The sequence below is a fragment of the Hypomesus nipponensis genome, chromosome 11 (genome assembly GCF_054491055.1).
Source record: "Hypomesus nipponensis isolate SF chromosome 11, ASM5449105v1, whole genome shotgun sequence".
In the NCBI taxonomy this organism is placed as follows: domain Eukaryota; kingdom Metazoa; phylum Chordata; class Actinopteri; order Osmeriformes; family Osmeridae; genus Hypomesus; species Hypomesus nipponensis.
In genome coordinates, this window is record NC_140371.1 from 8,286,158 (window position 1) to 8,299,073 (window position 12,916).

Genomic DNA, 12,916 nt, shown 5'->3' on the forward strand with positions numbered 1-12,916 from the left:
CGTATGTTCGCTTACTTTGCACAGTGGATTTGCTCGCGAACAATATAAAGTGAATAGAGGCGGAATTTGCTGTGTAATGCGTGTATAGTGGGGCTTCACCATAACGTGCCACAGAAGCGTCCGGTGTGAATAGGCCGGCCCTTGGATTATGGGGGCCCTAAACAAAAATAATGTAGGGGGCCCTTTGATTGTCCTTTTTTTATTGGGTCAGGCTGGCCATGGATTAGTCTCTTAAACTGCACTCTGCTATGTGGATTACAGATATGGGTCTGACAGCAACACCTAATGCTGAATTATAATCCATAAAGTTAGGCTTTTGTATTTGACTCATTCTTGGCAGGCATGTCATTAATCTACTGGCATCTATAACATCAATGTGTGGTTATTATTATCCTGTCTAAAGCTGTTTGCGTTTAGTTCTGAATGGTATATCCAAGGTATCTTGTATCTAATCTTGTCTTACTCTTGCAGGTGGAGCGCTCCTCAAACCCTGCCCACGTCCGGTTTGCTTGACAATGGATGGTCCTCCGTCCCCCCAGGTAGTAGCCTGGGGCACAGCCGAGCATAAGCTGTGCCCCAAATTCAGTCAGCCAACCAGAGAGCAGCCTCCACGTCATGTGATCTGAAAGCAGGCTGTCGATGCTAGGGCATTGAATGGCTGTTGCAGTGAGTGTGAGAAAGACAGAAAGAGAGAGAATAGGGAGGAAGATGGTGGAGTGGGTGAGGAGAGAGGGAAAAGTTAATGGAATACTGTAACCCTGGCCTTCGTTTCAAAACAATCAGACAAAGACTAGCACAATAGGCCGGCCACTTTCTTATATATCTCTTTTATTCAACCATTTTGCTGATTCGTCTTCAGCACAGTTCCTTTGCAGCCTTTACATTTTTTATGAAATTGTGTGAGGACTGTAATGACAGTACCCAATGCAACTTTATCATTTGATTTGCTTGTTATTCAAAGAACTGTATCCCACTATATGTTCATCAAAGGGTTACAATGATATCCTAGGCTAAGCTTAGTATTCGATACCATAGAGTGGTATTAATTCACCTTGTTTCATCAAGGTAGTTCAATCTGATAACTTAATAAAGAGGCAGGGCAAGTACAAGTTCTTCTACATATTTAACGGTCAAAACAAACTAAACACTATGGTTGGTAAAAAATGCAACAACAAAGACATTTTTAGAAGATTCATGTTGTGAATTACCTTTGTTATTTCTACATGTATCTTAAAATGCCACGGTGCTTATGACATTTCTCCAAAAACCTCCAACTACCCTAACTTATATCAAAAGCATATATCAACATTAGCTTCTCATGACTGCAGGACAAAAGTTCTCAAGCAAGATATGAGACGTGGAAAGGCTAACATGTCTAACACTACAGTAGACCTGATGTCTTCATAGAGGCCAATGCTGTGGGATTATACAGTAGTTATTTGAACCAGCAAATGTTTTAGCATCACATTGTCTTACAGACTCCAAGTTACATTTGACATGTTGTCATAGTAACTCAGGGTGTATTCTTACGAAGACATTGTGGTGACTGTGCAGCGTTGCTCCAGGTCCCATCCTCCAAACACACAGCTGTCATGGCAATGCTGGGGTCCAGGTGGAAGCCATGGTTACACTGGTAGGTTACCTGGCTACCGACAGTGTACTGGTAACCATAGAAAGAACCATTGCCGGGAGGTTCTGGGATTCCACATGAAATTGCTGTGAGAGACAAGAACAGGATAGGTACAGTCACAAGCCTTTTGTCTGTGATGCCGCTACTATTCAGTATAGTAGCTACTGGTTAGTATAATAGCACTTCCACACTATAAACTGGGCTGGGTGCATGTTACCTGCTAATTGTCTTTATTGATGCACTGCCTCTCTGTAAGTCAGTCATGGATTTGACAGTACGGTGAAGCCTAGCAGTCATTACAAGTTCTATTTTATTTTCTAAACAGGATGCTTACATAAGACTCAATGACAAACTTCAAAGCCTTTAAAGACAATTATCACAGAATATAGCCAACTCATTACTAGAGAATGTTCTCATAAAATGTGTACACACTGTCACTGCCTAAGTCTGAGGAGACTTGTTGTTAACTACTGACAGAGCTTTAACCCACTCAAATCATAATTGTCTTATTTTCTTCTCTGTTCATTCTATTCTCCTTATTGGTGGCCACACCTATTGTGTCGTCATCTTAAATTTATTACGCACCTTCTTCTTCTCCCATTGGCGTCTATGGCAGCCATAAGAACCGTATGGTAAAAAGTTGTGAAATTTGGCACACTCTTATTGGACAGTACCCTCATCACCACTCCCCAAAAAATATCTAGCGCTAGCTGGCTATACTCCTCTCCATAACTGAAAGGTTTGACTTTCCACAATCGACCAAATTGGCCAAACAAGGTATAGATATTTAGCTTAAAGGGTACATAGTGTAGCTAGCTAATGTTTATTTAGCAAGTTTCACAGAAATCAGCAAACTTTTGAAACATAAGCCTCATAAAAAAAAGAGGTATTGTTAGATTTCCTGGACGAGTTCAATGGTGCCATTACCAGTTATACAGATTCTCTGCCATTTTTGCACACATGAACGAAGCCGTCAAAAAGGAAGTGAGGTCATTTCTCAGCAAATCTTTGATACATGACACCAAACTTGGTACAGGGACTCTGGACCCCAGTTCTTAAGGGATCCACAAGTTTGTGTCATTTGACCTCTAGGGGGCGCTGACCTAAGACAAATTGTGCTTTGGTCTATAACTATAGATTTTTTTTTAAACTTTGGTTAAGAGACTCCTTTGTGTGTGATATATTGTAATCTGGTTAACTTGTGATACTAGCTGAATTGATGCGGCCAACATTTTGAATCAATAAACTTACAAACTGTCCAATCTTCACTAAATGTGGCACAGATTATCTTCAGACCAAGCCTCACTAAAGTTATCAGATTATTATTTTTTTCTTAACTGTACAGCCAATCAAAATCTGCAGCAAAACCGTCAAACAGGAAGTTGCTGAATGTACTCGGAACCCTCTTCTGAGGATGTCTAAAATGTTTTCTGGGTCATTGGGGTGTGCTTGCCTTCGGCGAGTACAAACCGTTGTTATCTCACATATATATTAATATTTATTGTTTCTTTTCGCCCCCCTAAGGCTCAGTTAATATTTGGACTACACCGACAACGGCTGTGTCAAAATGTTTGTCTTGGTCTCGATTGTGTTGGCTGTATTCGGATTTACGTTCCGTTGCATAGTTTAGGAGGTTACAACGTTTTTGTGGGGACAAAGTGCCTTTTGTCGACAAAGGGTAACCTGTGCTAGCTACGTCTCCACGTCAACACACGTTAGCAACGACGCATGGATACAATGTGATGGAGACTTTCTAGCTCGCAAATTGGAGCTTGGATTACGAGTGAAAAATACCACCCCCAAAAAACCACAACCATTTGGCTTTGTAGAGAAAGCGATTTTGAGTGGAACTGAAATCTTGCATTTTTGATTTAGGTTGTGACAGTCTTTAAAATTTGAGCGAGTGCAGGTCGCCCGTGAGACCGCCTCGTCTTTTAGGCGGCAGCCATGCTTGAAAGCTTCATAGCTGTATTTTTTGTAGCTAATTTTATTGTTCAATTTTACACAAAAAAACTGAAAGAGGGAAATGTTATGACGATATGACTATTGTGAAAACAGCCAGGTGGTGAGATTTGAATATAGATGTAAAACTGCTGTAAAAACGTTGATTTGTTTGCTACGTGAGAGCCTGTCAGCCTTAATTTCGTACCAGGGTCAATTCTACATCTAAATGGACATCAGTGTTTTAAAGATATGGCGATTGCGAAGACAGCCAGCGGGTCAGCATAGTTTGTTATTTGTGTCAAACTTGGAATTTGAGTGAGACTGCGTCTTGTTTTGACGTTAGCCACAGTCACAGACTCGGCTCGCCCACTGGCAGTGTAGTAGGCTACAGTACTGTCTTCAATGCCACAGCTATAGCTAAACTTTATTATGTCTTATTACACGGCTGTTCTTAATGCTGTAGAATGCTCCATTCACTTGAATGGGGCTTCCCAACGTTCTGCGGTGAACAATTTTCTCATATTTGACCGTTGCTATATTTGACCGCTGTCAAGGGAAGTGGCCTTTTTGCTTCTGATTCACGTCTTTCGTAGCACTCCGCAAGTAGTCCGGTAACTTTTCAACCCCAGCGTACTCTGTTGCTTAGCGACGTCAGCTGATTTGAAGCCTAAATAATGCTCAAAGTCTATGAAGTTCAACGTCTTTGGCAAACTATTTCTCTGCTGATCAACAATACGAATGGTAACAAATACATTGTAAAAAGACACACTGTGTTAAGTTATTTTTGTTGGCAAGTAGCCGTGTAATAAGCGGGATAATTTATAGAACGCTGATCATTATCGGGGAAATAAGCCCCTTCAGGGCGAAACTAAACCCCTCCGTTTTGTGCTGTTCGTCCTGTCGGGTCTATATCCCTTACAAAAGAAACGTTCTAATTTCCTGCGCTTTCAAACAATCAGTGGTGTGGATAGCAACGGCAGCTAGCTTGCTTCTAGCAAACTGCTTTTGAATTAGCCATGTCCCCCTAAATTAATATCGAACTTATTTACGTTTTGGGGGGGCTTATTTTCTTAGTTAGCAGACGGTACTATTTGAATCGCAATACCATCTGAAAAACTGCCTGTGACAACGTTGTTACAGTAGCTTGTTTCAAAAGGGGTTCCTTGTTTCAAAGGCTGTTCTTAATGAATTATGCAATATGAGTACTAAATATGAGTAGGCTAAATGCTTGATTGAAATATAAAATATCACGAGAAGGGAAAACGGACCCACCTGCAACAGAAGCAAGCAAGCACACCCCACAATTTCTCCAGAAATCGTACCCTCTCTAGTTTTACCTGCTTGGCCACCTCATTGCTGCTTGCAACTATATTTGGTGGCCAAGCAGCGAAGCTACCTTAAGTGTTTCTACCTTTTCTTATTCTTATTATTACACATCTTCTTCAGCCATGGGAGTCTATGGCAGCCTGTATGGTCAGAAGTTGTGAAATTTGGCACACTCTTTGGGACCAGTCCCCTCATCAATTTTACCAAGTTTCATGTCTCCCATTCCAACCACCTAGCGCCACCAATGGGTCAAATTTGAAGGTGTGTTTACACACGTTACTTTTTCGCAACCGTTTGTTAGTTACAGCCAATCAAATTGATGTGGCCAAATTGATGTGGCCGCCATACCGAATGAATGAATATAAAGTTTTTTTGCTACCTTTCCTATAAAGTTTGTCCAATTTTTACCAGATTTGGCACAGATCATCTTCAGACCAAGCCTCACAATAGTTATTTTCTTGAGTTTTCATTTTTGCAACCGTTTGTTAGTTACAGCCAATCAAATTCAACAACTGATCCGGCAGTAGGGAAGTGAGGTCATATCTTAGCCATCTTTGATGCATTGACTCCAAACTTGGTGTATGGACTCAGGACCCTGTTATTAACCTTTAGAGGAGTGAGTTATAAATATTACCGACGCTGCCACCAGAGTGAGTTATTTTTTCAAAACGAAAACTAGCTAGCTTTAGTTAGCGTTACCTAGCAACCTAGCATAATACTCGTAGCAATGCTACTACCTGCTAGTGTTACTTGTTAGCCTCCTAATTGTAAATTTTGAAGCCATACTATAGCGTTTGTCATATAGTTTTTGTCTATCGGAAAATAGTCGGTTGGAATGTTCAGAATCACATATGTGTGACGGTACTCTGTGGGGCCCGCTTTCGAACAATCACATATACGTGACGCTACTAATTAACGGGTTAAGAGGTCTGAAACAAGTAGTGTAATTTGACCTCTAGGGGGTGCTACAATAGGCATAATTGTGTTTTGACCAATAACTGTTGATTTCTTTGTCTTATTTAAGTGATTCCTTTGTCTTGTGATATTTTAGGAGATCCCGTGTCTGACATGTTAACGTGTGATACCAGCTGAATTGATGCGGCCCCCAATTTGAAATTAATGAATAAAACGTTTTTTCCCTACTCCTACAAAATATATCCAATATTCACAAAATTTGGCACGGATTATCTTCAGACCACAATTACCTTGACATGTTAAAATAGGACTGAATTACAGCTGTTTAAACTTGGGCCAAATCTGACAACTAATTGCCACACAAATATTTTTACACAGTAACTGAACACAGTAATTTCCAGCACTAAGAATAGCTCCCTTGGATAAGTTGGTGTCCTGGCAAAGGCAACGTAAGAGGTTCGAATCCAGCCAAAGACAACAAGCCTGTCATGTCACTGGTTAACTGTTTAAACTATCAAACCTCACGTCACTCTATAAAAATGATTTTAGATTTTCGAAAACCGTTTGTCCGGTACAGCCAATTGAAAACGGCAGCAGAGCCCCCAAACAGAAAGTTGTGTTGTATCTCAGCACATCTTTGATGGATTCACACCAAACTTGCTGCGTGTACTCGGAACCCGCTTCTGAGGATGTCGAAAGTTTCTTATGGGTCATCTGACCTGCTTGGCCACCCCATAGCTGCTTGCAGCTATATTTTTCTTTTATTTTTGTTCTCTGATTTCCTACTCACCTTGGCAGAGGGGTGGTGGAGAGTCCCAGTTGTACAGTCCATTGCTGTTGAGTCTACAGGTGGAATTTCTAAAGCCTACAAGACGGTAACCAGGATTGCAGTAGTATTGCAGTCTGCTTCCTGGTCTCAACCGTGTCCGGTTAACAACACCCCCATTTACCGGAGGGTTATTAATACTGCAGTACAGAGCTGAGGGAAGGAGAGTAGACGGACAAACAGGAATCAGAAATCTGCATTCTATCTACTCTGTAGTGAGCATTATTTTCATCAGTGATGTGATGCACTGGCCACCATATGACAGTTGATTGTGAGTGTCAGTATGAATCCTATAATCCTTTAACCCTCAATTGTTTGTTACGGTGGTCTATATACATCCTAAAGCAAACGCCAAAGCAGCAGCTGAGTTAATATTTAAAGTGACACAAGAACTGCAATTGATATCGCCAGATTCCACCAATTTTTATTATGGGAGATTCTAACCATTGTAAACTAAAGGGCACATTATCAGTGTTTTAACATGTCTCATGCCCTACTCGTCATAGTAAAACCCTTGACTTGTTATGGCTCTATCAAGGGAGCTTATAAATCTGTGGGTGGACCCCGGCTTGGATCTTCAGATCACAATGTAGTATGCCTTTTACCGACCTACAAGACTGTGCTTCAGCGTGAGCAGGTTGGATAAGGTTTAGACTGAAGAGAGTTATTTTGCACTTCAGGGCTGTTTTGAGTGTACTGACTGGTCAGTGTTCCTGGACTCCTCTGATGACATAAATGAACTTACTGATGTGGTGTGTAGCTATATAACATTCTGTACGGACTCTGTGATCCCTACCAAGGAAGTTAGAATATTCACAAATAATAAACCCTGGGTTTCAAAAGACTTGAAGAGTCTTTAAAGTGAACAGAGAGCAGCATTTAATAGAGGAGAGATTGCCAAGATGAGAGAGTTGAGGAAAGAGGTAAAGGCTAAAATTGCCTAAACTGCATTAGGGTTTAAACTTCTCTCATGCCACATATGGCTAGGCTTCACAGATGTACTCAGAAAAAACACTGCTATAACAACCATTCACACATTTAACTGGGTTAAAAGCCATTTCAATATAACCTAGCCATAGGATGTCTAATACACATGTAATAGCAGGGTATGGCCGATCCATGACTCAGCCATCGGTCACAAGCCCAGTTAAGCACCATTGCTAACAGGTTTCAGGACAACAGACAGTGCCTAGTGCTCCCACCACAATTGCCAGCAAGAGAAGATAATAAGAACCATGGACAGAGGCACCTATTTGCACCCAGAGCTGCAGCCAATCCATTAGCAAGGCTACAAAAAAAACCTGGTGGCAAAGCCCAGGTAAAGAGATAAGAAACTTGCTAAAGGACTAACCTCTGTGTCTTCTTATGTAACCAGAAAGCCTGAACAAAGACAAGTGTGCATACTAAAGACCTCACAAGTGAGACTTGTGTCCGCCTACTGTTTTACCTGCCACAGTGTATGTGTGTGGGTGTGTGGGTTTGTGCATGTGGTGGGGGGCTGACCTGTGTAGCGGATCTTGAAGCCTTGTTTGCTAGTGGCATGGTCTGTTGACCAGCGCAGATAGAGCTGATTAGTCTTACTGGTAAAGTTCAACTGGGTGGAGTGGTTACCACTCAATGCCACCAGTAGGGGGTTCTGGCCTGATGGACCTGACAAAAATACAAAAAAAATTAATAAGACCATAAAAGTGCTGGTTCCACCAAGAGACAAGCATTACACTCTATGAAATAAATCTGGATTATGAACATCTAATATAACTGCATGTTAGTAAAGAACGTTCATACCATCAAAGATCTCCAGCTCGTCAAACTGCTTCTCGCTGTGAAACATCTCCACGTAAATGTGTATAGTGTAAGAGGGCAGGACACGCAGCAGCCAGGAGCATGTCTGGGAGTTAGGGTAGTTTTTGGGAAACCCTGGACTCAGGATCACCCCAGAGGACCACGAACGCTCCTCATTAGCTGGGCACTGAGCTGCAGGTCAACAACATCAACAATTTGTTATTCAGGGGCAATAACATCTGCTGTGGCCTCAATATACCTCCAGGGTTTGAACTTCTTTTCTTAGGAAACTGGTAATCTATGTGTGAAACTAATGGTTGGTAATCTATGAACTCAAAGGACTGTTGGTAATCTATATTAAAGGTAAAAGCATTCTCTCGGTCTGCCCTATGGGTGTGTGATAATGGGAGCCTGCCAAATGAAGCAGAGCTGCTAAGTTGCATTATAGTATTGAAGCTTTGAGGAGGAAATGTGCAGAGCTTATCTCCATATCTCCACAGAAAAGGCTTGTTAGTACTTTGTGCTCAAACCTAATGGAGTCTTTTCCTGCTCCATCTGTATGATAGCTCTGACTATAATTAGACCTGATGTGTGGGAAAAAGATGGGAATAAGATGTGACAATGTGTTCACTGCTGTTTTAGTTCTGATCACACACAATACACAGCACATAAATAAATTAAACACATATACACACGTACTGGCCTCATATTTGCAAAGTTGTAATTTATGGAACAATGCTTGAGGAGTCATCACAGGGACTGGAGGGTGAAACATCACTTGCAATGCAGAGAAGGCACTCTGATATGTTGCAAAAATAACATAACCACACGGCAGATGTTTGAAATGCTGAGAATTCTACTAAAGCACAACGGAGGAGGGTTGGATAGGGCTAGAGAAAAATACACAGAGGGAGTAGGACTCACAGAGGTAAGTTTGAACTGCATGTGAACATTATCTTACCTTCACATGTGGGGGGAGGAGACTCAAACTGCAGGTGAGAGTTGAGTTGGCAAGTGAGCTCACTCTTCCCTACCAAAGTATATCCTGGTAAACAGTGGTACCTGACGATGTCACCTGAGGACAGTAAATGTGCATCATTAATTCAGACGTAAGCATCTTCTGATCCTGATCGACCTGCCCTGCAGCTGTTCAGGCAGAAGACCGTTGTGCTTAATCAAATATGGTAGGTACATTCCTGTGGATCATGGGTACAATCCTCTGAGCGTATTGGTCTAGGAAACATCCAACGTCCAACAATAAAGGCTGGTTAATGGGACCTGCAGTACTATTGATCAAACAAGTTTGTGGCATGTTAATAGAATAATATTCTCCAATTTAGCTTGGGAGGAGCCAGGTTCAGGACCCCAGCCCTACAGTCATGGGTTAGTAACAAACTGGCTGATACTGACTACATGTCTGTTCCCTAGTGGGTAATTCACATTATCATATTTTTCTGGTGAGAAAAAACTGTACAGTGCCTCATTCACAAGGTAATCAAACCACATACACAGACGGGTAGACATTCCTGCCTTTCTCTAACTATGACTTCACAACTATGTGTGTGTTGATTAAATAAATACATTTATATGAACGGGTTTGCTGCCACTGACGTACTGAACTACGCTTTGATACAACCTTTCGCTTTTCGCTTTTTTTTTTATCAAAATGTGATTTTTACCTCGCTATCATTTATCTTTATATATTATAAAGACTTTTGTCTGTGTTTTGTTAAATGAACTGTGTAATATAACTTTTAACTTTACCTTTAACAGCAATCAAGATGTTTAAAACACTTGTTTGGAGACAGATTACATTTTTACACATTTTACTGTGTACCTTAACAAATATAAAATATTGTCAAAATATTATTAACATATTAGATGGTGGTGAAAAAAACATGAAATTGAATAACTAACATATTGGCATCAAGTTTGTAATTAATTGTAATTTTGCCTTTTAATTTCTTAAGGTTTATCACAATTTGAGTGATTGTTTTTCCATGATTGTGATAATCTAAGCTATAGCCAGCAATAATTGCACACTTAGACATTTTTTCCCTGCCTTTCAAGGCTTTTAAGGGTTCCCTTGCACAAGTCTGTCATTCAGACAAAGGCCTATATAGTCGAAATAAGATATGTATAGTTTACAGGCCTATAATTATGTGCAAAATGATGACAAAAATGTAAGTGAATTCTATGAAGTGTAATAGCTTTAAATGGGCATTGGTGTGTTGACTGCTAAGCGCAATTCTTATTTTATGACAAAGCGAGAACAATAATTGTAATCCTAAAATTCAAATGTGTTGTAAAGCTGATAAACATATTAATAAATCATATTAATACCATACATTTAGCATATTCACACATGAACAAAACAAAAATATGACTGATAGTTTGCAACTATTTTGCAAATGATAAGCTAAGCCAAGAATAAAATAAAGTAGGAATAATAAAAGGAGATGATGACATGGGTGCGGATTGTTGTTATCATTGGATACACATAGCGTAACCGATGGTTCTTGAAAGATTATCATTTAAACTAACTGAGACAAAGACAGACTATGATATCAATTCAAAGAACACTAAAACCGTACATGCGTTCTTGAGAAGAACATTCTTGCCAAGCGTCTTGCGAGAACGGTCTTTCAAGACCGGGAGGACCGAGAACGATTTGAGATTCGTGTTCTTGCAATGACTTCTGGGAAATCAGACGTGTTCTCGCTGACAGTCACCATCCAATGCATCCTCGATAAAACGGGCGGATCAAGAAAATTTCGGGGTATTTTTGGTGTTCTTGGTGACTTGTGTTCTTTGGATTGGAACCGTACTTGGGCAATGAAAGATGACGTCAAACGAGTTTGCAAGAACGGAAAAATACGTATTGATAAACAGCCACTGTCTCCACTCGCACACAACTTCCTCCTTCACAATCCAAGTCCCTTTTTCTAATTCCTACCTAACATTATAGCAGCCTACTAAATGAAATATCTTACAACAGCATTTCTGAAATATTGAAAGATATAAATAAGTAAATTAGCATTTTACAACCGCGTACACATCTGGCTACAACAAATGCCCATATTTTGTACAAAGATTGTGTGAACATAATAAGCTAAATTAAATGTATTCTTGAGCTGTAAGTAGGCCTATCAGAATAGAATACTAGGAATGTTGGGTAACTGGATTTGAATTAACTAGAAACCGTTGAAAGGAACTGTTGAGACCAAATGCATAGATTCACTACACAATCAATCATTAGGGGGTCTTGAAAGATGTGATATGAATCACATCTTTCAAACAGTCTGAAAGATGCATTTTCGGGTTACCAGCTAAAAAAAAGCAAAAAAAAATCCTGTGCACAATGCAATTATCCCATGTCCCAGCTGTCCCATGTCTCTTCTGGCAAAAAAATCGAATTTTGCTGAATGATTGAAGGACTTGACAACAAACGCTCAAATTAAATAATCACTGACTAAAAACACGGAAATAAATGACAGATTGACAAAGGCATGTTGATTTTCCAACCATGCCTTTGCTCCATGCAACAAGCCCCATCTCGCGATCGTTACATGTTAGTAAACACATCCCTGTCTATAGACTCACGGGTCAATTGGACCCCTAATGGCGCAATAAGTAGAGGATGGCTTGGCGCTTCTAGTGTTAAAGGGGCAATTGACTGCAAAACCGATTTTACCTTGTCATAGTTGAATAACGACAGTTCGGTGGGTAAAATGAACATACCGTGAATATCAAAGTCCATTGACACCTCGTTCCTAGTCAAATCTCGAAAAGAAAAAATTTGGCTGTAAAACGCTAGCTTTTCAACAAAGCTACCGGTCCTACGTGGGACCGGTGATCGCCCTCTTATTGGCTCTGGTCTGTATCTTTGTCACGCCCCAGAATTTACATCCTGACCAGCCCGAGGTAGCGTCTACCTCCGATACTAGTTTAGCTGCGCGCTGCTCTGTGTAAGCTACTTATAAGGAATTACAAAGAAGAACGTTTTGAATCATAACAAGGATATTGAAAAAGGACCGCGGTCGAAAATGCTGTGTTCCAGGCTGTAGCCTACAGGGAAGGCTAACACTCACAGTCTTCCCAAGGAGCCAAACATTAAACAGGCATGGCTGCTGTTGTCTTATGAGAAGATCCCGGCGAAGTTCGACATTCAATCATTCATTTGCTCTGAACATTTCACCTGAGACAGTTTTGACAACCTTGGACAATTGCATAGGTAGAATGTGTGATAATTTAGCCTAGTTTATTGGCAATGGGGCTAACGTTGATTCATGTTCCTGTCTGTGTTTCATTCAAATAAATAACCTGTGTAATGTAAATCTACAATTCAAGATGCATGTTTGTCCAGATCTTGGTCATGTTATTTTTCAGCAAGTTATTTAGAGCTAGCTAGCTAACTGAAGCCGAGTAGAATCAGGATATGGTTTGGTTGCTAAGCTGTAGCCTAACGTTCTACCCACCCAAGTCAATCCAGT

At 40.5% G+C, this 12,916-nt stretch overlaps 1 protein-coding gene across 1 annotated transcript in view; it reads right to left on the bottom strand.

Moving 5' to 3' along the window:
• The window catches only part of csmd1b (CUB and Sushi multiple domains 1b), a 390,765-nt gene that overhangs the window by 85,603 nt on the left and 292,246 nt on the right, over nucleotides 1-12,916 (bottom strand). The window contains exons 35-40 of the mRNA XM_084709424.1: nucleotides 9,385-9,498; nucleotides 8,427-8,615; nucleotides 8,145-8,291; nucleotides 6,606-6,794; nucleotides 1,531-1,716; nucleotides 464-658 (exon numbers count right to left, since the gene is read on the bottom strand). Of these exons, the coding sequence (XP_084565550.1) occupies nucleotides 464-658; nucleotides 1,531-1,716; nucleotides 6,606-6,794; nucleotides 8,145-8,291; nucleotides 8,427-8,615; nucleotides 9,385-9,498 (1,020 nt within the window). The remainder of the gene's footprint in view (nucleotides 1-463; nucleotides 659-1,530; nucleotides 1,717-6,605; nucleotides 6,795-8,144; nucleotides 8,292-8,426; nucleotides 8,616-9,384; nucleotides 9,499-12,916) is intronic.